Source organism: Calonectris borealis, chromosome 16 (assembly GCF_964195595.1).
Source record: "Calonectris borealis chromosome 16, bCalBor7.hap1.2, whole genome shotgun sequence".
Classification (NCBI taxonomy): Eukaryota; Metazoa; Chordata; class Aves; order Procellariiformes; family Procellariidae; genus Calonectris; species Calonectris borealis.
Window position 1 is genome coordinate 5,849,961 of NC_134327.1, and position 26,381 is coordinate 5,876,341.

The 26,381-nt window shown below is 39.3% G+C and overlaps 1 protein-coding gene and 1 long non-coding RNA gene across 2 annotated transcripts in view; both read right to left on the minus strand.

Annotated features, from left to right (window-relative positions):
• The window catches only part of LOC142089451 (uncharacterized), a 103,518-nt gene that overhangs the window by 3,345 nt on the left and 73,792 nt on the right, over window positions 1-26,381 (minus strand). Inside the window, exons 40-62 of the mRNA XM_075166040.1 lie at window positions 25,255-25,404; window positions 24,666-24,782; window positions 22,762-22,935; window positions 21,666-21,873; window positions 16,722-16,876; window positions 15,816-15,978; window positions 15,110-15,231; window positions 13,600-13,740; window positions 12,429-12,542; window positions 11,277-11,405; window positions 10,624-10,785; window positions 9,908-10,015; window positions 9,358-9,519; window positions 8,096-8,261; window positions 6,562-6,746; window positions 5,879-6,106; window positions 5,397-5,601; window positions 4,289-4,476; window positions 3,488-3,585; window positions 2,900-3,084; window positions 1,635-1,837; window positions 932-1,121; window positions 161-270 (exon numbers count right to left, since the gene is read on the minus strand). Coding sequence (XP_075022141.1) covers window positions 161-270; window positions 932-1,121; window positions 1,635-1,837; window positions 2,900-3,084; window positions 3,488-3,585; window positions 4,289-4,476; window positions 5,397-5,601; window positions 5,879-6,106; window positions 6,562-6,746; window positions 8,096-8,261; window positions 9,358-9,519; window positions 9,908-10,015; window positions 10,624-10,785; window positions 11,277-11,405; window positions 12,429-12,542; window positions 13,600-13,740; window positions 15,110-15,231; window positions 15,816-15,978; window positions 16,722-16,876; window positions 21,666-21,873; window positions 22,762-22,935; window positions 24,666-24,782; window positions 25,255-25,404 — 3,663 coding nt within the window. The remainder of the gene's footprint in view (window positions 1-160; window positions 271-931; window positions 1,122-1,634; window positions 1,838-2,899; window positions 3,085-3,487; window positions 3,586-4,288; window positions 4,477-5,396; window positions 5,602-5,878; window positions 6,107-6,561; window positions 6,747-8,095; window positions 8,262-9,357; window positions 9,520-9,907; window positions 10,016-10,623; window positions 10,786-11,276; window positions 11,406-12,428; window positions 12,543-13,599; window positions 13,741-15,109; window positions 15,232-15,815; window positions 15,979-16,721; window positions 16,877-21,665; window positions 21,874-22,761; window positions 22,936-24,665; window positions 24,783-25,254; window positions 25,405-26,381) is intronic.
• On the minus strand, window positions 17,461-20,393 carry LOC142089055 (uncharacterized). Its single transcript, XR_012676086.1, has 3 exons — window positions 20,243-20,393; window positions 18,644-18,756; window positions 17,461-17,575 (listed from the first exon to the last, which is right to left on the minus strand). It is a non-coding gene; the product is annotated as an uncharacterized LOC142089055 (long non-coding RNA).

Genomic DNA, 26,381 nt, shown 5'->3' on the forward strand with positions numbered 1-26,381 from the left:
TTTCCCTGGTTAAGCACAGGAAAACAAATTATATCCAGTATGCTGCTGTTTTCACTATCTAGGTTTAGTTCATCTAAGCCAAAACAGTATGTCGCATGTTGCCCCTTGTGCTTCAGCACCACTGGCAATCTGCATAGAAAGAAGCCCTTCAGCTCGTTACCTGCCAGCTCTGTGTGAACTCTTGCACGTTGTCGGTGAAGGAATGATTAGGAAGTATCCATTCATTTCCAGCTTCATTATCATTGGTACCAAAGAGCCCAGCTGAAATACCTGGAATGAAATTGAAATGGAGTAAAATAGTAGTTGTCATGAGTAGACACAGGAGAATTTTAGAAGCTGTCTCCTGGGCTCTGATTATTCTGTACAGCAGAGCTCAGCTGTAATGCGGAAGAGGGAAAGTATGCCCAGGCATCCATTATGGATCCTTCTCAGACTGCATTGCCATCTTGTTTGTCAGCTGTTCATTTGCTTCTCCTGACCAGATAAAGGTCTCTGCTAATCTCAGGGGTCTGAGTTTTAGAACAGTGTGGGGAATGTATTCCAAGTATACCAAAAACCCTGGAAGCTTTTAGGCCTCCCTGTTTCATGCTCTTGCAGGTTTGACAAGCTAAGCCTGCTACAGAGCAGTGATTCTCAGACAGGGTTTGGGCTTGGGCTGACTGCATTACATCTACTCCCCCATTTTTATCTGCTTTATTGCACTGAAACAATAGTAACCTAGGTAAACACTTGCTGTTCTTACTGGAATGAGACATACCATACTTTATTTGGCAATAACTGGGAACGCCTAGGGCCATTTCCAGGGTGTGTATAAATGAAGAGGGAAAAGCAAGTAAAAGACAACCCACATGCTGCTACTACAGGTGATGATAATTTGGAGATACAGAAAAAATGACTAACAGCTGACAGAAGCTGTATGATCGATACTCACCATGGTGCCATCCAGCCAGAGTGATGGTACAGAGATCATACTGAAAGTCACAAGACACCGAAACGCCTTTCTGATTAGACACCTGTATTTTGTTGGTTTCTCTCCTTGAATTAGTGGTATTCTTTTCAAGGGATTGATCCAGTACTCGGCAGTCCTCTTCCATAAAGGAAAAGTTATACATCTTGGATATCTGTTTTAAAATGAAAATGCAATTTCAAGTATGTCACAATAAAAGTTCAACAACAGGCAAGCTCAGTCTGGGTTTGCAGGTGGGATGGGGTCAACTTTGCTCAGCCCAGAGTTAGGGAATAAGAACGGGGTTGTGTTAAACTTCTGAAAGAGCAGGAAAGCACAAAGCCTCCCAGGTACACTGAGGCTATGGGCCCAGTTTGTCCTCCAGATCTCTCTAACTGCCATTCTCTTAGACCGTGGAAGAGGAAAGCTGTAAAGTTCGTTGAGCCTCTCTTATTTTAAGCACCCAGAGAGCAAAGAGGTAGCCCTTGAGTTAAAACTGATTTTGTTTTGGGGAGTTACGTCCTGATTAAAAAGTGGTTACTTTCTAGCACTTACATCTGAGAGCTGTTCTGATCTATGTTTTGAGCATTAATATTTTGAAGACTTTTTTCTTTCTTTTTTTTTTCTTGTTTTGTTTGAAGATAATTTCTAGTCTGCAAAGGAAGAGTGTTTGACTTCCCCCTCCTACCTTCAGTCTTGGGTAGATGCTGATCACGGTCTGGTTCATCTCCACATACAGTGATCTTGAGTTACTAGTTTCCTCGTTTAGTATTACAGTGAAAGTATTGCGAACAAAATCCTTGGCAAGAAGTACACTGCACTTTGATGCCAAATCATAAATTTTTCCATCAAAAGTCATAAGATGCTTGGTCCCCATTAACATAGCATGATCTAGAGAACGATATTTCAGATGACACATCAGTGAGTTTTGCCACAGAGCAGTAAGTGCTGTGCTACTACTTGCACACTGCAACACAAACAGCTTCTGGCTGGCATACTCTTAATTTCTCAAGCTATTATTACATTTTAATAAGTTACAAGCTGCTTTGCAACAAAAATTTCTCCAGAAAGGAAACAATCTAATAATTTCTTTTTCATTACAGATCCACCTGAGAGTCCTAAAACTTTGAGAAACATGAATTAGGATTCAAAGCTCATCTTACTTCATAGTCATGGTACTTGACAGTCATATTTGTAAGCTCCCTGCCCCTTATATACACATTATACATTCCTATGCAGAAAACAGCAAGAATATTAACTGTCTCAAAAAATACCCTGCCAAACCAGAGCATCAAGCAGAGTCGCAGTCTAGGAAACCCTGCTGATACATCACTTAGACTATTTGGTCACTAGGACCTACTTTCAGTGCCCTCTGTTGTGCCTGCCTACTGGGAGGAAGACTTTAAAAATGGCTCTTTCTGGAAAAGCCATTATCTACAAGAGACAGTTGGGACTGTTAATGCAGTCTTTTAAGCATTTAGCAATGCCTTTTTCAGGTAATATTGTCTCTGAAGTTTTGGTAGGACTGAGCTTTTTCATCCTAGAGTCAAGAGAAGTGATGTCACCAGTTTCAAAGTATGGACAAAGCTTCCATGGCAAGACCCAGGGCCAACAGGTGAGACTGGTATTGAACCATAGCATCAACTTGCAAGAGCATATAGATATGACAGATAAATGCCACCTGCTGATTTCTAGTCTTAACAGTAGGAAGTGTAAAAAGCTGCAAAATTTGCATAGATATTAAGTAGAGGAGTGTTTATTACATGTCAGCTTTACCCAAAGGGTTGATATTATACATACAATTATTGTTTTACAAGAAAGACTATATATAGTTTATAGGAAAATTATTAATTAGCCATGATCTCTATGTAAACTACTATTCCAAATATGATTTTAGAACTAAGTGGAAATAGACCCAGTTACAAAACAAAGCAGCAGTTTGAAAGGGCTTACATTCAAAGGGGCTCTCCATCATCCTCCGTTTGAATCTATAATACTCTGCAACTATGTTGATATTATAGAGGTCTTGGAGAGGCCTCATTAGCTTTTCTTCAATGAGATAATTAGTAATATTTGCCAGATCCAGGGAGCGGGCTGCTTTAGGAAGTACTGGCAGTTTTACTGCCACTGAACAGTTCCTGTAGAATACAAACAAAACAGCATATGCCTTATCTGCTAAGCTGATGAAATGCAGTCGCTTTATTTTTAGAAATGTGGAAGTGAAATATTCATTAGAACTGTAGTCTGGTTAGAATGGCAAAACAAAGATATACAATGGCTAAGACCTGCAATACACCATGCCATATAAGGCTCGTTATCATAGTTATTGCTATTCTGTTTGCTGCTGAGTAGCTTCTTTTGAAATGCAGCCTGTCCCGGTAGCCAACAAAAAATGAACATTACAGTGTGATGCCATGTGCCCAAAGCAAAGAACGGTCGGGTGGTTGTCTGCAACCCTCAGCATACAAGCTGATGTAACTATGCACATATCCATTTAGAACACTACCTGGCAGCAGGGATCCTGCAAAAAACACCAATTACCTGGCTGAAAAACTGTAAAGGTTGAGTAAGGGCTTCCGGATCTTGCTCACAGCTCTAGAAAACATGGCCTCAGCCCACCTGAGCATCTGCTGTGTAGTCTATTGGAGAGCCAGAAAAGAACATTACAAAACTGATGTCAGCACGGCTTCAGGGCAGGGTCAGTGCTTGATAATGAGTTTTAAAGCAATAGTCAGTGAAACAGCACTTTAGTCTCTCTTGCATTTGTCACTTGCCTGACAGCATCTTGTCATTCAGAGGTTAATATCCAGAGACAGACACTAGTCACTACAGCAACAAATAATGGACAGAAATATATCCTTCCTAAAATAACATTACTTGAAGTATACCAATACTTCACTGAGTTAATGTATTTCAGTAGCTTGCAAAGGATTGATATCTTTGTTAATATAGATTGGTGTCATAATATATCCTTTATGCTCTTCGTTTCAACTAGATGAGCCCAAACCTACTTGTACATTATTCATTGGAATCACAATCCCTCCTCTGTATGGAAGAAAAGCAAAAGCTACATGAATGACAGATTACTGCTGCTGTGATTTCAACCAAAACTAGTAAAACAACCCCTCCTCTAGCTGGAAAAGTACTGCTTTCAAAGCAGGTCAAATATTTCAAGAACAGTAAATTAGCTGCGCACAGGCTTGCTATGTGGAAAGATAACTGCACTATTTCCATAGCAAAAATATTTAACTACTTTTGTGTATCCATAGTTCAAAGCTGAGTCTTAAATTTGTAAATCTTGTCTTTCAAACCATTAAAAATGGAGAATTGAATTATACCAACCATATCCAAGCCTGCTTTCACAACCTTTAATGCCACCTGGATTGGTTCCATTAGCCACACATCTTTTACAATCCTGGGCAAAAAAGCCCGTATTTTCTTCATGTACTCTTCTGTCTTCTCTTGCCAAACTTCATCCAGTGGCTTCAAGGTTACGTCGTAGTAGGCATCCTTCAAAGTTGCTAATGGCTCTGAAACAAACACATTGCATGAAACAAACCTTAGCTGGTATGTCACAAAGTGGCTGTTTGTTTGTTTCTTTCCTCACAGCTTCCAGCATAAGTGACAGAGGGACACAGAAAACAGGAAGAAGCAGCTTTGTTTTCATGGCAGTTAGGCACATTTCACCACTGCGTGCATGGACACAGCGTTACGAAAAACCGAAAGAGGCATTTAGCTATAACTCTGAAACCACTCATATGCCTTGTATTATAAATACATTGCTGCTTTCCAAAATAAATGTAAGGAATGCTTTGCAATATGCCACCATCAGAGCTGTACAGGACAGATTGATCACAACTAATTTCAGACATGGTATATCAACAAAATCCCACTTTTGAGTGGGAAGAGTCTAGAGGTAAGTGGCCCAAAGTGAGGTTTTAATCTTGTGCAAACTGAAGGTTCTCTCAGCGAACTGCAGCTGACCACATTTCTCAATGGTTTCAATATGGGCCATAGTCCAGCTGAACAGTGAATTAGTGGCTACTGGACAGACTTGAAAAAAACAGATCAAATGAAATCCGATTAGTACAGGCATTCAAAACTCAAGGATAGATATGAACAGCCCTTTGGGAGGAAATCCTTGCCAGGGAACTGTTAGCAGAAATGCTTCAGCTGAGGAATTAGGGCTCTGTTCTCATCCAACTGAATCCAGATTCCTAAGTCCAAGAGAATGCCTCTTCAATGATTTCATTAGAAAGGTGGTCACACTGACGTTACTTAGAGCTTATTGCATCAAGGCTTCCACTCTGTAAACCAAGAGCCAAGGTCAGCACTTTTTGCTAGATCAAAACAGAAACATTTGTGCTGTTCAGCACCTTTTATACTCAAGTTTGTTTTGCCCTGCACTGACATTGTCCTTATTCTCCTTGCTTTGCATGGTTTTGCTTACTTTGCAATTCATTCTGCATTTGCTGGACAACGTCTTGAATTTTACCCAGGTAAAGTGGCAGCTTGCTTCTCAGTATCTGCCTGATTCCGCTTTGCTTCCACACCTGGGCGACAGCTCTACCCACTCTGTGGAGGAATCCTGCTACTTTTTGCAAGGCTATTGAAGGCCAGCCAGCTGCTTCAGACAGAAAATCAACTTGCTGCACCTACAGTGGTTCCCGAAAAAGAAGAAATATCAAAATACATAGCAAACACAAGCAAAGCTTTGACTTTGTTCCAAGGCAATTCTGCACTCCTCAGTGTTGGTGCAGAGATACAGGATCTTTACCATGTTTTTTGTCTATGTATGAATTGCAGGATAGCATAGGAACAACCTTTTAAATGTTTGAGTAAAACAAAACAACTGTATGCAATATAATGATTTTTAATTAACACTGCATGAACATTTCATGGTGCTTTCACAGATGACGTACAGATACTTACTGATCTCCTCAATCTCCACATATATCCGTCAAACAACTTCTTTCTCTCCATCAGTTTGGCTTTCAGAAGGCTCCCAATTTCATTAAGTTTGTACTGTGAGAAGATGAATAAAACTTTATGATTTAAAATTGTTTGTGCTGGGTCCAAATCACTCAAAGTTTGTACTAGTTTAAATGCCAGCAAAGATCCACAGTGGTCTCCCATTTCTCTGACTTCTGCGTTATTCAATGGTTAGAAATGGGAACAGAAAAGTCTAACGATGAAAACTGAAAAGTCTCCTCCAAGCAAAGAGTATGCGAACCCTATTAGAAGTAAAAGCACATTCAGGAATTCTAATCTTAGTTTTGTAACCAACATGCTCAGCAGCCCCCTGGCACATTACTGCTGCTCTCGCTTTATTTACTTACCCTCTTCAGAGAATACACCCTTTAGGAGAGGGTCCCATATTTTGTATGCTTTCTAGGTATGGCTAAACTTTTTAATTCGCACTATGGTATCTTTTCACACCAAAGTGAAAAACAATGTTATTATGAGTTTAAAAATTGCATCATTCCCCTGTTTGCCTGGTTACTCACCAAAACTCACACCTGAAGCCTACCTGGAAGATGCTCCATCAAACTAACAAGATTAAACAATATTTTGGAAAAATCACACCACAATTAACTGCCACTGAAGGGTCTCACCTCAGCCTTAAGAATTGGATCCCCACATCCATGAGCCAGAAAGCTCAAGCTTCCATTAACAGCTGTTAGAGTCATTTGTCCCATGTTTTCTTGCCTTTCACCATTAATGTTGAGATAGGTATTAACTGTAGCCATCTGTTGCCCATCAGTACAAGCACTGACTTCCATTCCTTCTTCCAAATCCCCTTAGAGAATGAAAAAGGAGAGCTTCATTTGCAGGAACAACACTGACAGACATTGTTTCAAAGCCAGCTTTTTAATTACTTAGGTGATCAATCAGTGTCTGAGTTTGTTGGGTGTTTGTGGAAAAAAAAACAAGAGGAGATAAAGAGGAGAAAATTAGATCAGTGTCAGTGTTTGATTTTTCTCTTCTGTGTGGCTTGTGAATGATTTACAAATACAAATTTGCTACTGCAAAGAAAGCACTGAACTAATATAAATCTAAATAATTCCCTCAGTTACAGTGATTCACAGCCTTTTTTCTACTTTAGTCTTCCACTGTCCCTTGTCCCTGACATTTCAAAACAGCTTAGACCATAAATGAAAGAGTGTCAGTCACTCATCCCCCATCACACACATAAATTGTTTCTGCCCAAGTACTGATGAGCATAAGCAGAAATGGTTGGTGAAGTGCACATAGAATCTGGGTTGAGAGAGTTGAGTTGAATCATTTCTACAAACTTCTGACTTCAGTAATTCACAAACTAATGGTCTTAGTATCAAATACATCACAGCACTTACAAGTGAGGCCATGAACCTGAGAGAAATTCCACTGCAGAAGCGTGGAATGGCAAGTCCATAACTGAAACTAGGACTGGGATTGTCAGCAACATGAGTTTGAGACAACTGTCATACCACCAAATCTATCTGATTGGCACACAAATCTAATGTAGCTGAAAGGTGGATGAGTCACAACAGAAGCGCTTGCAGCAGGTCTCATTCCATCAAAGTTTAGTCATCTAAAAGTTAGGCACAGTCTGAGCCAACAGCCCTGCTTCCTCTCCCTTGCCAGTCAGAATTAACCGCTGGTGAGAGAATCACCTGCAGAGGGCGAGTTCATACACCCTATTTCATACATCTGTTTCAGCATGGGGTAGTCAGCCTCTGGAGGTGCCCTTCTCTTTCCCTTCATTGAAATTGGAATGGAATGATTATCTTAAATGAGGCACAGAACTTTAAGATGGCTAAATCAAGATGAAACGAATCCTATCTTTGATCACCATCTATTATAATCCTTCCCTGGCTAGTAATGACTCAAATGTCTCCCAAACTGACCCTCCTATAACAAGTTTTGAGCTTCAGCTTTTCATTATCTGAAAGACCATAGCTTGAATGGCCATGAAACTGAGCTAGCTTGGCACTAGAGAGACATGGCCTTTCCTCCTCTTCATACCAATGACAGCTGTGAATCATAGAATCATAGAATATCTCAAGTTGGAAGGGACCCATAAGAATCATCAAGTCCAACTTCCTGCTCCTTGCAGGACTTTCTAAAACTAATATGACTAAGAGCGTCGTCCGTGAAGGTACGTACCTTTCAAATACCCCATGTAGTACTGAAAACACTCCTTTCCTTTAGAAGCAGCTACTTTTACTTTCTCTTTCTGATCAATAATCCCCTCCACCAGGATTTGGCTCTGAACAGATGAGGAAGTAGCAGTTCCTGTCAGGCCTAGCCAAATATCTTCAAAGGCTCTTAACTGCAGCCATAAAGGAAAAACATTTATTCAAAGCCACCACACAGAATTAGTGAATGTTCAGAGATGATGCTCAAATATCAGTGATTCCCACAGCAGGGTAAGTGGTGACGGAAATGTTTTCCAATGCTTGTGCACTGCACGGGAGTTAAACTCTAAAGAGAGGCACTAGGATGATTGGCTTAAGAGCTGAGTGACTGGATAGCACAAGGCTTGTGGACAAAATTTTAATGATAGCAATGAAAGAAACATACTTTAACAGTCAATTCCCTGTGAGGCTGCTAATTTGTGCCGTTTATTCCAAAACAAAGAATAGAGAAAGCCCAAATAGAGCAGCTGATACTTCTTTCATCTCCCTTCTTTCTAAAGAGAGAGGGAAAAATAACTTAGTATTTACCCTAGCCTGTTATCGATTAAATCATCATCATTTTATTAAGGAGCGGCCTATTGTCTCAGTTAATTATGACTGACTACCCACATTCCTTCTAATGAAGAGTTTGGATGATGCTGATCACATTACTTTTCTGCCCCACTCTGTTGCCACCACCAGCTTCTTCACCTCATTCATTTCACAGAAAATTAAGAGCAAATGCAAAATAGAGGGGGAGGGAAAAAGGAAGAGATTTGCCTCAGGATGAGCATCATATTAGCTGTTCTGCGCCTTTCTTAAGGCCAGTTCTTTTTTCTGGCAAATGATGCTTTGTACAAGCCTCACATTTCGGGTTTTTTTTTGCTATGGTGCAATAAAATGCACCTCACCAAATGGACCAGCCATGCTGAAGAAGGTGAGCTGTAAAACACACAGCCTCTTAAAACTTTTATATACTCCAGCTGATATATACTTACTATATTTGTCACTGAGCTCTGCAGATAACTAATGTTGGTGCCTTCCTTTCTCTCTTGATCATACTGCATGTACATTGCATAACTGCTCCTTTAAATACAGAACTAAAGAAACCAGGAATATTTATGTTGCCTGTACTTGCCTGCTGTTTTACAGTCACTGGCTGCACCTGGTCAGTTTGGAAGATAGATGGCAGTAGGCCTTTAAAAACCAAAAACCAAACCCCAGTGCCACTAAAATCAAATAAAAACTCACTTCAATTTCCAAAGAATAGTTCTTCACATCAGCTGTGCTCTGATTTTTTATGGATACTCCAATCAACCCCCCATCTCTCCCATCAGCAAGGTGGAATCTGCCCTCTGATTGCAAAATGATGTCATCTTTGTTGAGCTGGTGTTTTCCAGAGAAAACAATTACCTAAGTATGAACAAAAAAGGTGTTAAGCTTAATTCTTCCAAAGAAATGGGCTCTGCATAGAGTAGTAAGAGATTGTACAATGTTAGCATTCTCATGAAATTGCACAATGAAGTGATGAACAAAACTCGTAGTTTCAGAAACCAGCACATCCTCCTCCTCACAGCTCTGTCTTCATTACATCTTCAGTTTCCGTGGTATAACAAAGCATGTTCAGTGATTACAACCTCAGACAAGATGAACAGCTGTAATATATTTTATTAAAACAAGTCCTTTTTTTTTTGGTCTTATGCTTCTCAACTACTCTAGCTAGGTGTTTTGGTGCATGCCTTTGAAGAAAAGGACCCAAAAGAATACAGAGGCACCTGATTTTGAAGTAATGTGCATATACCTTTTTTGCATTATAAACAGGCACTAACACATCTTGGTCTTGGAAAAAGTTTTCTCTGGCATCAGAATTCGGCTGCTGTTTCCCATTGCTAACAGGGTGTGACCTGCTCTGACAGTAAACGAGGAAACCAACTGAGATTCATTTTAGCCACTGGGAACTGGAAAGAGACCACATTTATTACAAGTTCGAAGTTTTGTGTTTGTTGTGAATATCTATAGGCAACTTTGGGGTCCAATGTGCACCTAAGGAAGATCATGGGTGGGTCTTCGGATTATGTGTGTCATATAAAAATAAATGACAGCTATAAGGTTACACTGAGGTTCAAAAATCCATCACTATCAGCAGAGCAGCCATAAAAACCAGTAAACTTTCACCTACAGGGGAAGGAAAGCACTTTTATTCCTCTCTAGTTTCCTTTTTGATCACTCATGAGCCTGTTTTGATATTCTCCAGAAATTAAAAGACCTTTGAGAGAGGAACAGGAAAGAAAGAACATGGAGGAAGTGGGAATGTTTACAACTGTAATAGGACCTATAGAATATACTACAGTGGCAAACACAACCTTTCTGCCTCAACCCATCAAAAGACACTGTTTATTTAAGTTCGTTAAGTTATAGAAGTATGGCAATTCTCATGAAAAGTTGCAGCTGAGGAAACTGAGACCCCAAAACAGTAATTACATTTAAAGTGAAGTAGGTTCAATATGTGAGACTTACATTTGGAAGGTCACAGAACTCAAAGCTCATATAATAGTCCAGGCAAGACGAGTAGTTTGTTTCTATTTTACCCAGAATCTTCTGTTTGGTGCATGAGGTCAGGAAAATATTTTCCAGAACAGCTTCTAACTGAAATTTATCAGGATACAAGAATTGATTTCTCTGCAATGAACCAAGAAAACAAAGTTAGAACATGACAACAGAATCTTAGACACTCCTCCGTGTCCACTCACCCCAGCTTTCAACCTCATCCTGTCCCCGTGCTGTCTTTTTTTATTCTAGTAGCTTCAGGGTTTTAATGTAACATTTCCAAAACTTGACACTTGACAACACACTTGCCAATGTTTTGGCTTATCAGCACAGTTACTGGTCCCCATCCAACATAATTAATTCAACAGTTTTGCAAATTTAGGCACAAGTGAGGCCTCTAGTTTGTAAGAACTCATTTTTTCTTAATTATGCTACATTTAGCTTTCCTCCTATGCAGAGAAACACGCAAAAGGTAAAATGAAATAACGGTATTTCACAGAGAGCGGTACTCTACAGAAGCTTTCTTAAAATCCACTCAAAATTACATATAAAAATGAAATAAATATATTAAGAACAGCTTCCATAAAAATGGTGAGTTAACAGATACAACTGCCTTCTCTTACCTCGTAAGTGAAATTGTGTTTGAATTTTTTCTCATCCCAGTTCAGATCTAGATATTCGTTAAACAATGCTGATCTTTGCTCTAGAGACCCACATGCATGCAGGTGTTCCATACTTAATACTCTCTGAAGCTGGAAGAGGAAAAAAAATTAAGACATACATATTAGTAATTTTCTAAAAAATATAGTATATATTAGAAGAGTATGCTTTCTGGGCAAAAACACACCCCTGTGAGAACCCCTGAAAGGTCTATATCCATAAAAGACAGCTTCAATCTTTACCAAGAAACCTAAGGCATTGACGATTCTGTCCTGAGGGAAAACTGCATCCCAAACACAAACATATCTGGCAACATGAAACAGAATTCTTCAGAGGTTTTATTTTTCTTCCTCTGAGACATGAAAAGAAAAATCATGAGAGATTATAGAATCATAGAATAGTTTGGGTAGGAAGGGACCTTTAAAGGTCATCTAGTCCAACTCCCCTGCCGTGGGCAGGGACATCTTCAACTAGACCAGGTTGCTCAGAGCCCCGTCCAACCTGACCTTGAATGTTTGCAGGGATGGGGCATCTACCACGTCTCTGGGCGACCTGTTCCGGTGTTTCACCACCCTCATTGTAAAAAATGTCTTCATTATAGCTAGTCTAAATCTACCCTCTTTTAGTTTAAAACCATTCCCCCTTGTCCTGTCGCCCTTAGGCCCTGCTAAAATGTTTGCCACCATCTTTCTTATAAGCCCCCTTTAAGTACTGATAGGCCGCAATAAGGTCTCCCCGCAGCCTTCTCTTCTCCAGGCTGGACAACCCCAACCCTCTCAGCCTTTCTTCATAGGAGAGGTGTTCCATCTCCCTGATCATTTTTGTGGCCCTCCTCTGGACCCGCTCCAACAGGTCCATGTCTTTCCCGTGCTGAGGGCCCCAGAGCTGGACGCAGCACTGCAGGTGGGGTCTCACCAGAGCAGGGTAAGGGGCAGAATCACCTCCCTCGACCTGCGGGCCACGCTGCTTTTGATGCAGCCCAGGATACGGTTGGCCTTCTGGGCTTCAAGTAAAAGATTTTCACATGATAACAAGTGCAGAAAAAACTAATTCTGCAAGACTCAAAACCAGAAATTTAGCTACACCTATCCTTTCTTAGACTCAAAGACTCATACCTGACCTGAAGAGAGTGTCATACAACCATCCCAGGCAGTGACGTTCATCTTTGATTTATCCTCCAGGGTCAGTCGGATGTCAGCAGGCTGCCCACCATTCCCTGTGAGCTGCAGCTGAAACCAGAAGAAGAGGATTTATCCGGTGAAGCAAGACCATAACTAGCAGAAGAGCCTGCAGGGTGATCTAGCAGAACGATCTCCACCCAGTGGAGAAAAAGAGAAACACAATTAAAACTGCAAGGGAACAATGTTAAAACTTCACTGAACTCCACGTGGCCTGGAAGCTCAGGGCCTTAGACAAAGACACAGGGAAACTGCACTTTTACAACTGAGGCAACAGACGTCTTTCTATTACCTTCTCTGGAAGGTGCACTGGGCCTATCATGCATAGCAGTTAATGACACCAGTGGAATAATGACACTAAAGACAATTTATTCCTTTAAATACAATGCTTGAGACATACTGACTACTTAGCGAAAACAACCTGTGAGCACCCTGCAGCACCACTATGAGTACCAGGAAGATTCCAGATGAACAAACAGACCATGGTAGAGTTTGTGCAGCTTAATATTGAGCAGAAAGTCTTCAGCCTCAGCAACTGGAGTGTCCTGGCCCACGCAGTGCATTTTCACACAGAAAATATTCTGTAGTCTTTGATCTTGAGGGATGATTTGTGGAGTTCTTCCTCTTTTTCCCCACATAAGCTTTGCAAGTGCACCTCACAATTGATTTTTAAAGTCTTTCTAGTCTCGTGCATTTTCACACTCGTGTTGCAATTTCCTATACAGACAAAAAATTTAGGTTTGCTCTACATGGGTATCAAAGGGTTACTGGCTTGCTTTTTTTTTGTGGAATAGGAGTTTGTTCATTACTCTGTGGACAAAATTTGCCTCATTTTCATTGCTAGGCTGGCTCCTGGGCACTCCTGGCTTCTTACCATCCAAAATGGGACAATGCTAAAACTGCAAGGCAGATACTGTCAGCAGACAACAGTTATGCTTAGAAAACGAAACAATGCTGGTGGTTTGGACACAAGGAGATAACAGCACTCAGTGCTCTTTACATTTTTCAGGATGATATCTGGTTCTGCCATTCTTTGAGATGAAAAGTACACTAACAGTAAATATAGTATTACAGCTTTGTATTTTACAGCCCTTTCTCATGATCTCACCTGCTGGTTGTACTTTCTGCCTCTTCTTTCTGACAGGGAATGGACCTCCAGTTGCTTCAGAGTGTAATTAAATGGGTGAGCAATAGTGGCTCTGTAGTTCGTATGGTCTCTTCCAAACTTCAGAGAAGATGACACTGATACCTGATCCATAGCAACAGATGTAAAAGGAACTTGTGAAATAAAACACCTCTCACATACTGACCTCAAACATACACCTAGTAAGACTTCCCTGTGCCTTTTCCTCAAATGAATTACGTGCGTAAGTCGTTTTTAAAGTAGTGAGGCAAATTAATGTTCAAACGAGGACATTCTTGCTACTTGAATTTCCTACGTGGCACAGCTGAAAGCAAAACTATTCTCTGTATTTTACTAAAATCATGAACCATGCTTAAGTTTTATAAGGCTTAAGTTTGGTGTCATCTTTAGGCACTGAAGGCTCCACTGCTGCAAGAGTGCTCAGATGCAGCTTGCAAAGTTGAAGCGCAAGAATGTTGCCGGGAGCAAAATATTTTTGTGCCAATTTAAATAGTGGCGGCATTCAAATAGTTGTGGTAATTTAAGCAGTAGTACAAAAATACATTCTATACAACTTCTAAAGTAAATTTTGGAATTTTAGCACTTTTTAAAGAAATTGAGAAATTCTAATTCTTTTTGCAGGCACATTTATGTTTCGGTATGGTAACATATTTTACACATTGTCTTTTATCTTTCCTTTATTCAGAAAATAATGTAATACTCAGCCAAAGTATTTCAGACACACATATAATGATGGCATAGTTAGTTGCAAGTCAGTAAGCTTCCCCACTGAACCACATTTGCAAATCAACTTAACCAAAATTCTCCTAGGTCTGTCTTTTTTACTGTTTATATTTTTAAAAAATAATGCTGACTTACTTTAAGAAAATAAAAACTGGTTTAAACTGTGCCAAAGTTGTCATTCTCACTAATAAAGAGGAGAATGAAAGAATGAAATACAAAAGAGCTTCAACTGAATCAGTAATGCTGAAAACGCTAAGCACAGATATGTGTCACACTTCTACGTGGGTAAACATAGCAACAGGTAGGTTCTTCATCCTTTCCAACCTCACGCTAATGCTCACACTTACTTGTTTGTCTTAGATTTTATTTCTTTCCCACTAAGCTGCTTTAAACATGACGTTTGTGCTATTCTTTCCACCTACTCTCAAAAGATGTCCTAGAGCCTTTGACAGTGTTGGGAATGGCTTTATCCAGTGCTTTGGACCATATGCATTTCATTGCTTTAAGTTATGCAGCAAGCTGTGGGGTTACTGCAAACAAAAAAAACATTATTGCCTGAAAATGCTTCCAACAAGCTGCTCATCTTTCACAGTCATAGCCTTTTATACATCCAAGAAGGAGGACAGTTTGCCTCCTACTTGCATTCCCTGGCTTGCTTAATGCCTTTTTTTTTTTAAACAAACAAACAAAAGAAGAACCATTTGATATTCTTGTAATTCTCCTGACATTTACTTGCTCTGGGCTGCTGTACCTGGTCCTTCTCATTCCAAATGACAGTAAGATCATCCCGGTGACTGTGTGCCGAATGCTTCACATATAAGTTGACCCTGGCATGCCGTGGGAAAGGGATGGAGAGAGGATGGAAAAGTTCCACTACAAGGAAAAAAAGCAAGTAAGTTTTTCCCCATCACAAATCATGACTGTTCATTTTCTGATAAAGAAAAAGGCATAGGACATATACTTCCACCTCCCAGCTAAGTATCCTAGCACCTTGGCTAGAATGAAAGTAGCTGCAATACTTTAACTCTCTTCTCTGTTTACAAATGGTATCTAGTCCAAAACAAGTTCCTAGGTTTTCTTTGCTCTTCATTAAATATTTAAAATAGTCAAAAGCAAATATAAAAATAAAACCAAATGTTTCATTTAATCCAGAGCACTTCTGAAATTTGTTGTAAAATAACAATAGACATTTTCATTTGTTGATGACTTTTTACTCCAGCCAAACTTTTTCCTGGCACTACTAAAGTTTATTTAAGCTTTACATTCCACATCCACAAAGCAGAAATAGTGTTCTGAAGTGGACGTTTCTAACAGCCAGACATCATGAACTTAAAGCAAGTAAGATCTTAGAAGGCCTGGATTGAAACCATTTGAGTATGCATTTTGAAATCAGATTTATGTGATTTAGTTTATTTTAAGTCTGCTATCAACACTGGCAAAAGACTTGAGAAACCTACCCTGAATGTCATGACCTCCAGGCAACTTTGGGAAGAGTCCAGTGTAAGTGCCCGTTACCTTTATCTCCTTGCCATCCCACACAGCAATGTGCCTCAGCATACGTGTTCTGTTGCCTTTTTGGTAAACCATCAGAAACACAAGCTGCCTTGGAAGAATCTTTAACTAAAAATAAAAGAGGGGAAACATATGAAATCCCAAGTTCTCCGAAAAGTGAAAAACTTAAGCGTGTAATTTTGATACTGTAAAGTCCTATGGAATCTAGCTTTAGAAATGTGTTTATAAAAGGTCTAGTACAATGATACCCTAATGCCCACTGCTTTTGTATAAGCAGCTATTCATTTCTACTTGACTTCATTTCTACAGTAAGTCATCTTCCCACATAATGGAACATACATAAACAACTGAGTATTCCCTTTACAATAATCTTTGCTTATTATGTATTTTGATTTTCTATCTCTTTTTTATCTCACCAAGTAATTCTTAGAACATCAAGAGCACCCCTATTACAGAATAAATCCAGCAGATATGTCACAAATAGATATTATTATTTGTGCTATTTTCTTCCTGATTTAGAAAAAGAAATATGTGTGGTACCTGCATAATAAAAATTGGCAATTGGCCAGTTTGTAATATATTCTTTTTCTTATTTCCTATATATCCTATATATGTGCTCCATCTATAGGAGCCAACAGATATAAAACCAAACAACAGTTTATATCTTTGGACACCTAATTAATCTACAGTTGAATGTTTGCTCATGCTACCGGAGAAATCAAGGGCAAAACACCTCATAGCGGCTGGAGCTGCATTTGACCTTCACTGTTTGGCAGCCAGCATCCTGAATGCCATACTGTATAAACAGGGCCAGTCACAGCTTGCCTTTTGCCATCTGAGTTGATACCAACCTGGGATATCGTCTGTATTACTTCAATGACATTAGTGTAGCTGGTTCCAGTGAAAGTTAGCTTAGCTGTAACATTGAAATCCCTTTTTTCCATCCTGAGGTAGAGTTTGCCTTTTGCTTCACTCATGTCATAATTTACCTTTTCAAGTTCCCATTAAATTAAAAAAAAAAAAGAAAGAAAGAAAGAAAAAGAGAGAGAGAGAAAGAGAAAATAAACTTAAATATTGTGCTCGCAATCTTTGCACAGTATGTTATGTTATGGTCCTCAGGACCTAAGAGAGATCTGATTTGTCATTTTCTCTTATGTTCAGATTATAGAAGGCACAGCTACAAAACAGCGTAAACTGAGTAACACACGTAAGAAACTAGTTTTTATGTGAGCAGGAGTAACTGTGCTGCATTTGACTGACAAATAACCCCATTCATCTTCCTTGCCTATCCTTGCTGTTGTGTATTTCTGCATTGCAAACAGCCAACATCCAGAACTACTTTCTGCCCAGTCTGTCTTTTCTTAGTAGCCAGAATAATTAAAAAGGTTCTTGAGAGGAGTCTACCAGAAGTCATAATTAATGCAGTTGCACGAAAGCAGAGTCAAATGGAATAAATCCTTTCCAGGAGGTTGGGATTCTTCGCATCCTTGAAAACATGAACATCCTCAACAACAACAAAAAGGTCAGAGATACTAGTACTAGAAATAATGCAGCTTGACTCCTAAAATATTAGACAAGTCCAATTTGTAGTGATGTATGTGACAGATAGCTTGCGGATATTACCTTAGAAGACAGTTCTGCTGCACTGGGGAAGTACTGTAGAAAGAAGGGATGAGTCTGGAGTGCTTTTATATTCAACTCTTCACTAAAGGGAAGAAACGCACTTTTGTTCAACAATATTTCAGAAAGCCCACTCTCACTGACAACACAAGTTCATCTGAGTAATATCTGACCCCGCCACAGCTTTTAGAGTTACAAATTGCAGTCCACTGAATGCTTACCCAGCATACATTTTTTGATGCATTCATACAAAGGTAAAGGAGACCAAACAGTAGTGCCACCTCTGACCTCAATGAAAAATTTGCGTATGCATCCCAGGGACAGAATGTGGCCCACTGGATCAGAAATTACTTTGGCTAGTAATTTACTAGCCATAGTAAATGCATCAGCTTTTTATAAATGAGATAGATATTTTGGAATCTGAATTTGCAAGCGTTGTCATGATTTCCAGACTTAGAATTTACAATTATTAGAGAGTTTAACAGAACTTACAATACTTTGCAGTGCAAAGGTCTTTTGCTAGAAAGTTAAGAAGTATCTGAAATTCCCCAAGGCTGAAAATATTATCCCTCTTAAACACCCTCAAAAGCCTACAGTTTTGTTTATATGCTATACCAAATATTTCTGTTTAGACACTGATTATCAGACACTTTTGAAGCAAAGAACTATTCTATTCATTCTTCATTTCTTTGAATAACTTTGAAAATTTTAGAAGACAGAAAAAAAAATAGAGAAATTAGCACAGCAGATACACCCATACTGATACCAACTTAGAAAACTGAGTCTCCATAATTTTACAAGGTTCAACTGTGTCAAAATGATTTAATAAGATTTAAAGTTATGTCAAGATAAGGTGTATTTTTATGTATTTGTCTGGCTCAGACCTAGAGTTTTCTGGATTATTTCGCTATCTGCTACTTCGATGCTGTGGGAGCAGACAAAAAGACAAGCATGCCCCAAACTGTGAGGAGGTGAATCTCTCTGCAGCCCTTCATAAAACTCCTGAGGTATACAGACTGTTTGGTGTGACTATGCGCTTTATCAAAGATTGTTATCCATTTCACCAGTGCTTTGGTGACTAAAACAGTAACTTTTCCCATGGCATCGCAGTGGCCTAATGACATTTTTACAGTGCTCAGAACAACCCTTTTACCCTTGCTGGTCTTTTTTCCTCCTGATGGTAAAGGAGAAGTTTGTGTTTTGTTCATAGGTCAGCCTCAGAGCTCCTTCAATTTCATTTTCAGTTAGGACTTCTTGAATTGTCATCTATGGGGAGAAAAAAATAAACAAATCACACGCCATAGCTTCTACCCAGCATTTCACCTAAACTGAGCACAATCTCTTGACTGACTAAAAACCACCATCTTGACTGAAGTTTATCTTCCAGACAGGCCTTCTAGATGCTTTCTAGACCTAAATCAAAAGCATCAAGAGATGTCTTCCTTTTTTTCTGTAAGTATGTTTCCATAGCTACTCATTTGCATTATTGACAAATATTAGCCTTACTTTCAATGTACCCTTATCCGGTTTAAGCCTAGAGCCACTGGTTCTTGTTTATGTCTCCTCCACTCTTCTTTTTCATATACTGTAAAGAAACTGCCTTTCCTTCTTTTTTTGATGAAACAGATGGAGCTCCACAAATCTCCAGGGTATTTTCTTCCTCCCACAGCTGCTGGCTCCTCTACAGCGTTATCCTGAAACTGCTAAAGAATCCCTCTGGGGAAGATGAGCACTGTCTCCCACACTTAAGTATCAACACATATTGTGTTTGCCAAAGTCTGTGGGAACAGTAATTTCTGAAGTCCCATGATTACACTCATACCTTATATATGAATAAGGCACCTGAAGAATTAGCGTCTGTTTTTCTTTTTTTTCACTCAAACATTTAGAGGATAAAAGACATTTCACTAAAGATTAAGGGGGAAGAAACAGGGGATATATCTAATACCTTTTAATAAAATGTTAGCATTAAATATTCACTTGAAACACTGACAATATGCAGGTTTAATATTGATCTAACGTTTATTTTCAGAAAAGTCTACCTTTAATCTTGTATCCTATCTACATATCCACTTATTTGAAGAGAAGGTGATGGATGACTTGGATGTGGTGTTCTGTGTACTACCCTCCAAAAGGGAAGGAGACATTTCGACTAATACTTCTTTCTCCCAAGGGATGAACAAGTACAGCCTTTGTTCATCCTATCAGGTAGTTTGGAATACAAATCTATTTCCATTTATTCAACACTGAAACATTTTAGGTATCTATGCTACAAATGGTTTAACCAAGCCAAGGAATTCTCTAGGTATGAAGGACAGCTGTTTTCTACCAAAAGTCCTTTCCACTTTAGTAAGCCGTATCAGCTAGGAAGTGACAGTAAATGAGTGTCTTCCTGAAATGATTCATTGGGGATTTCAGGTAAATTCCTGAATTCACTTATTCCTAAATTTCTAATTTAGGAATTTACTAATTCAGAAATTCACTAATTTACTAATCTAGAAAATTACTAATTCCTAACTTTCCTGAAATCGGGGATTTCAGATACCTGCTGAGTTTCCTTGGAAACAGACCATTAGCTGTGTACTTAAGTTAAACAAGGATTCAGATAAACTGGGCCAAGTCACCTCTCATCTGCACTTGTATAAACCCGGAGTAATTTCACTGAGGCCACTGGAACTGCTCTGGATTCATGCTAGTGTAACTCAGATGACAGCTCTAATCAAAGCACCACAAAAGATCTATGGTTTATTACCTTAAGAAAGAAGGGAAGTCCCAGATGATGGAGAAGTGATATTGAATGCTTTACCTCTGCCGTGAATTCAAATATACCATAGAGTTGAAAGTCTGTGTCAACATCCATAGTCACAGTAATATCTTTGTCATCATATTGGATTTCACAGATAATCTTGGCTTTGTTTTCTAAATAGCAAGAACAAAATAGTGCCATTTTGAGGGGCTCATTTTCAAGGAATTTCAGTACTGCCTGCATAAAATCAGTCCAGCCAGCTTTTGGGTTAAGACATCTATCATGACAAAATCTCCATTCAGGATGACAAGAGTTTCAGCCTGTGGTTGGAGCAGCGCAGAGTTTTTTGGATGTCCTTGAACATAAAAAGTCTTGAGTTAACAGAGCTTGCGTACCCACGTACAAGTGTTACGTGACAAGTCAGTTCCCAACAGTAATGTGTTTTTGCAGCTAGAGCTGACTAGCTTATACAGCCAACTGTAGCACTTGGCAGGTAGTAGCCACTTCTTCCAGAGAAGAGCTCTGAGCTGTTTCGACCTCTAGTGACTCCCTCAGTTCCAGCTACAGTAGACCAATCCTGCTCAAACAACACGACTTCAAGACCTTTCCCCCACTTTCCTACCAGCTTTTCATATTTGAAAAAGAAAATACACACTGCTAAGAGATAAAAATTAGATGAGAGATGTGAAACCCCAAAACTCTTTACGGAGGAGACAAAATCACAGACATGTATGCAATCATACAGTGACCACTCTGGCAGCTGTCCTGAAAGCCACCTGTTGTCCTGTTACTTTTTTCAGAATGGGTGAAAGGAGATGGTGCCACTAACATTAGTATTGATTCAGTGCCTGCTAACCTCAATAATTCCTACTCTTTGGTGGTCTCACAGTTGTTGGGTTTTTTTTCAGCACGAATATACTCCCATGTGGGCATTGAAGGTACGTGACCACAATGTAAATTGGCAGTTGAGGGATAGGCACGTAGGATTTACGTCAGGGCAAGTTTTAAGGATAGACTGGCTTATTCAGGATGGGTCTGTCTCCCCTCCGCACATCAAACAACAAAAGCCATTCATAATTATTTTCAAAACCCATTTTAAACTACACTGGAATTCACGTTTTTTGTGCTCTGTAACAAGGCTCTTTGTGTGACACTGGAAAAGACAGTTTCCTATTTTATATCTTGGAGATCACCGGTTTTACCAGGTGTTGCACCATATGAGATCTTTCCCAGAATTAAAAACACAGATGTAATGTAGCTAGTAACAGATGCAGTTTAAGAATGACAATTTTACTTACATACAAGAAAAAGCCCCTTTTTAGGTACTACCAGCAAATCTTAGTCAGTTTGTAGCTGTTGAAGGAATAGTTGAAACATCCTCAAAGAGCTATTATATACAAGAAAGTTGCAAGGAATGACAGGTACCCACCTGATTTCTGTAAACTGAGAATCAAGTTGATTGCCTTAGGGTAGCCAGATGCCTGCAGTGCCTCGCTACTATGTACACTTTGGCAAAAGATATCCACTTGGTGACCAACATAATAGGAGTTTATTATGTATGTGACTGACGTTTCTCCAGCTGCAATGTGCATGTATCTTTCTTGAGTAGTGTTTCTCCCTTGAAAAACCACATCTATCTAAAAAATGACATGTAGATATAAGTTCTTGAAACAACACTTAAATACTATTTAATTTTAAAATAGAAGACAAATGGAAGTGAAAGAAAGTTCTCTCTTGTCTATACTTATGTCAAAAATCTATCCATTAATAAAAAAATCTTAGCCTTTCATTAATCATCTATGACTTTCCAGTATGAAGTCCATTCAAATGAATGAATTTCAAACCACACCAGCCTCATTGATTTATGTCAAATTCTTATTAGAATCATAGAATCATAGAATTATTAAGGTTGAAAAAGACCTCTAAGATCATCGAGTCCAACCATCAACCCAACACCACCATACCCACTACACCATGTCCCTAAGCACCTCATCTACACGTCTTTTGAATACTTCCAGGGATGGTGACTCTTTTATCCCACAAAAACATGACTCCCATTATATAAAGGATCCTTGATCCATCCATACTGCCAATATTTACCAGACAGTAAGCACTCCAATACTTCCCTGAAAATAGCACTTAAATTAGTACTTCATTAAGTATAAAATTCCCATTAAAGAACATAGGAGCAATATTCCAATTCCTGATACAACATGCTGAAACTATTCTCCTGTAGAGTTACAATATCAACAATATACATTGTACTAACACTGATCAGAATGGAATAATCTGGTCCAGAAAGCAGTCAAAAAGAAATTTTCTATTTCAGTAGTTCAGATTTTTAGCCATCCATGGTTTTTAAATATCGGAAAATCTCAGTTTCCATCCTGTACCTTACAAAATGGTAGTTTTCATTCAAGCCATGGGCTATTACATTATAATAAAGAACGGTAATTTTAACGGGGGGGGGGGGGGGGGGGGGGGGGGAGGGGAGAGGGAGGGGAGCGGAGAGGGGAAGAAACTACCTGTAAAGATGATGGGACTCTGGCTTGTAGCAGCCATGGCCAAGTATGATGGAAATTCCCAGTTATGTTGGTAGTTGTTTCAAACTCCTGGATTTGTCCTTCAAGAACTGTTAAGTGAGCACCATAATGCGCTTTCATACTAAAGCTCTTGATCGCTTTCAGGTTCAAGATAGCCTGTGTGCAACAAAGGTAAATTGTGAAAAGGCAGCTTTGTAAAAGGTAAAGCTCCTGTTAGTCAGGGTTCTTTCTTCGGTTCAGGCAGTATCATCTCAAAGATGTGTCAAAAAAATTAATCTTGTATAATTTTATAACACAACATAGTTACAGATGTCCCTTTTATTTTTAAATTCAACATTTTAACACGTATTCTCCAGTATGGCCATGCCTTAACCCTATTCAAGCAGTTACACGATTAATAAAGAGTAAGTGTTGCGCCGTACACTTGTGTATCTCAGATAAAAAAATATGCCAGGAAATCAGTCTGGGAGGAAAATACCATTTGGAAGATAAACCATGAAATCATATCAGTACTCACCTCTGTCTAGTCTATACAAGGTACACTGCAGATCTATCAGACAGACTAGGCGTATGCGCTAAAATGCACTGCCCTCCTCATGCAGTGCATGCTGCAAGCTCAGCTGTGGCTTGGGCTGTTCACACACTGGGAGCCAACCTCCAACCTCTTATTCCTATGAAAAGTTCTAGTCCAGCAAGCTATTCTCCCAACCCCTTGAGAGCAAACTGAGCTGCTGGACTTCCCTCAAGAACAAAGTGAGCATCTGGACTCCCCTCCACCCTGAACTTTAGGGGGGAAAAAAAAAACATGAGAAAGAGAGCAGGAAGGAGAGGGAGGAGGCAGAAAAAGAAAATATAAATGTCTTTAAAACAGAAGCAGGCAGTATGACCCATGTATATTGGGACAATAGCCAAATTCAGAAAAATCATATTCCATCAGGAGCATAAGGAACAACGTGCTTTTCCATCTCCATGCCCCACCGAGACAGACAGCACCTTCCCCAACTTCCTTTCGCTTCTGATGGGTTACAGAACTCAGGACTACAATCTGCATGGCAAGAAAGTGACTGATTTGTTACCTGTCCATTACAGAGTGACATTTCATTTTACCACCACCACACTTCTCTGCCTCATCTTATCCCAGCTCTTTTCAAGATAGTCCTTGTATGCACAGGTACAGACTTCAAATGTCCCAGACCATTCGTTTTGCACAAAAAATTACAGTTCGCACATCCTGCAATGCACTTTCATGACAAATACTCCACCATACTTCAAATTACACATTGAAGGACAGAAGACACTGCTACTCTCTCTGGCAACTGAATTAAAGATAAGGAAGGCCCAACTTAAGTAGAGTATAGGTAAAGAAAGCACTGGGTCTAGAAAAAATTATAAATGAGAATGAAAGCTGAGGTGGTGTGACAACACGGACACCTTAATTCAGAAGAATACTTTACTGAAGGTTAGATTGTATTTTAAAATGTTGAGAACAATCTTTCTCACTTGTACCTGCGACATTAGGTAGATTCTTTATGGTTGTGGTTTGCTCCACTTGGGCTATATTTTGGAGCAACAACCTTTTTCTCCTGTATAAATCTTGATTTTTAAGTGAAGCAGTATTATGAAGCAATTTTGAAATCTGTGCTATGATCTTACGCAAGATGGCATAACAGAATAGAAAAGATGATAAAGATGCCAAAGTTAACAACTGAATGAGTAAAAATCTACCCTTCTTGACAGAGAGACAAAAATTTCACCTAAATAGCAAACACACAAAGTCATATCTACACCCTCTGTTCTTTGCCACCTGACTTCTACAGCTACTGCTTCCATCATGGCATGATTCCAGGCTGGATTCATGTCTCCCCTGTCATTGCCTGGTAACTTACCTGCAACTCAATCCTGTCTTCTATTTGCAAAGCCTTCAGTGCCTCTATGTTATGAGTAAGTTTGTAGTTAAGAGACACAACATCCAAACTCTGGACAAAGCTCAGTTCTTCTGTGATCTGCTCAGTCCAAATAAAATATGACAAAAGTTAACTGTGGCACATCTCATATTGAGACTGTTCTGATGAATTGTAATTATTGTATTAATTACACATTTAATTATGAAAACTATGAAAAATTTATGGTGAAGAATTATCTAATTTTTTTATAAGTCCCAACTTCGTACTGTAATAGGGAATATGCTGCACCAAGTGAAGATAAGAAAGGTTTGATACAGTTTGCAAATGGGAGCCATGGACCATTGCTGATGTCAACTTTGTTGCTAGAAGGGATTGCACAGGAGTGGCTGAAAGATACTGCCTTCATTTAATTAAGGCCTTTAAAACCAAACTAGTCTCTTATAGGAATACCAGAGTATTCCTATAAGGGCCTCATGCACAGCTATTTCAAATGGAAAAACAATATTTACCAAATCAATTACCTCACTTTAACCTCTATTTCACATCTTACTAATACGGAGGAGACACTTACTTGCTTGCTGTTCACACAGAAGTGAATAAGTCCTTTATAGAAGTCGCTGTTTTTTTCTGATATCACATCAACTAACATCCTCATAGGAATGCCAACGTCAGCAGCTCCCTGAATGTTATGGGTTAGCACCATGTCCAACTCTTGTCTTTCCTGTTAATATTTCACATATAGCTATATGTGCATATATAGCAAAGCATGTGTAGAACCCAAAGCTTGTCGCAATACACAGCTCAAAACAGAAATTTAGCAAATCTGTCTGTCCTACATTTAATACTAATTAAAACCAATTGCACTGAACTTAGGGAAGTTACACTGGGAAAAAGAGAAAAAAAATCAACCCTAACAGGTAGTATAAAAAAATATATATTTCAGCTAAGAGGGAAAAAGGTGTAAATGCTTCTCTCTTGTGGCAAAGAACTCCCACTAGCTATCTGTTTCTCTACAGCACAGAAATACTCAGAAATTGCCAGTTATGGCAGGAAAGTGAATGATCAAAAGGAAGAAGATACTTTTCTCTGTGTGTACTCTACTCTCCTGCACTGATGACAAGAGAAGCCAGACTTGTAATTGTCAATGGGAAAGCAAGAGATTCATAGCCTTTCTCGTGGTGTTGTCCTACTGAAGAAACAAACAGCAGTGTCTCAATTAATCGCTGCCTCCTGGAGAAGAGGAGGCTGAGGGGAGACCTCATCGTGCTCTACAACTACCTGAAAGGAGGTTGTAGCGAGGTGGGTGTTGGTCTCTTCTCCCAACTAAGAAGCGACAGGACGAGAGGAAATGGCCTCAAGTTGCGCCAAGGGAGGTTTAGATTGGACATTAGGAAAAATTTCTTTACTGAAAGAGTGGTCAGGCCTTGGAACAGGCTGCCCAGGGAAGTGGTGGAGTCACCACTGGAAGTATTTAAAAGACGTGTAGATGTGGCGCTTAGGGACATGGTGTAGTGGGTATGGTGGTGTTAGGTTGACGGTTGGACTCGACGATCGTAGAGGTCTTTTCCAACCTTAATGATTCTATGATTCTATGATTGTATTATTCTGCAATGTAAATCACAGTCACCTCTCTATAAATCGCAATCATCTTGTGCATTGCTGTATACTTTCATGATGAATGAAGAGTGTTATATTGGA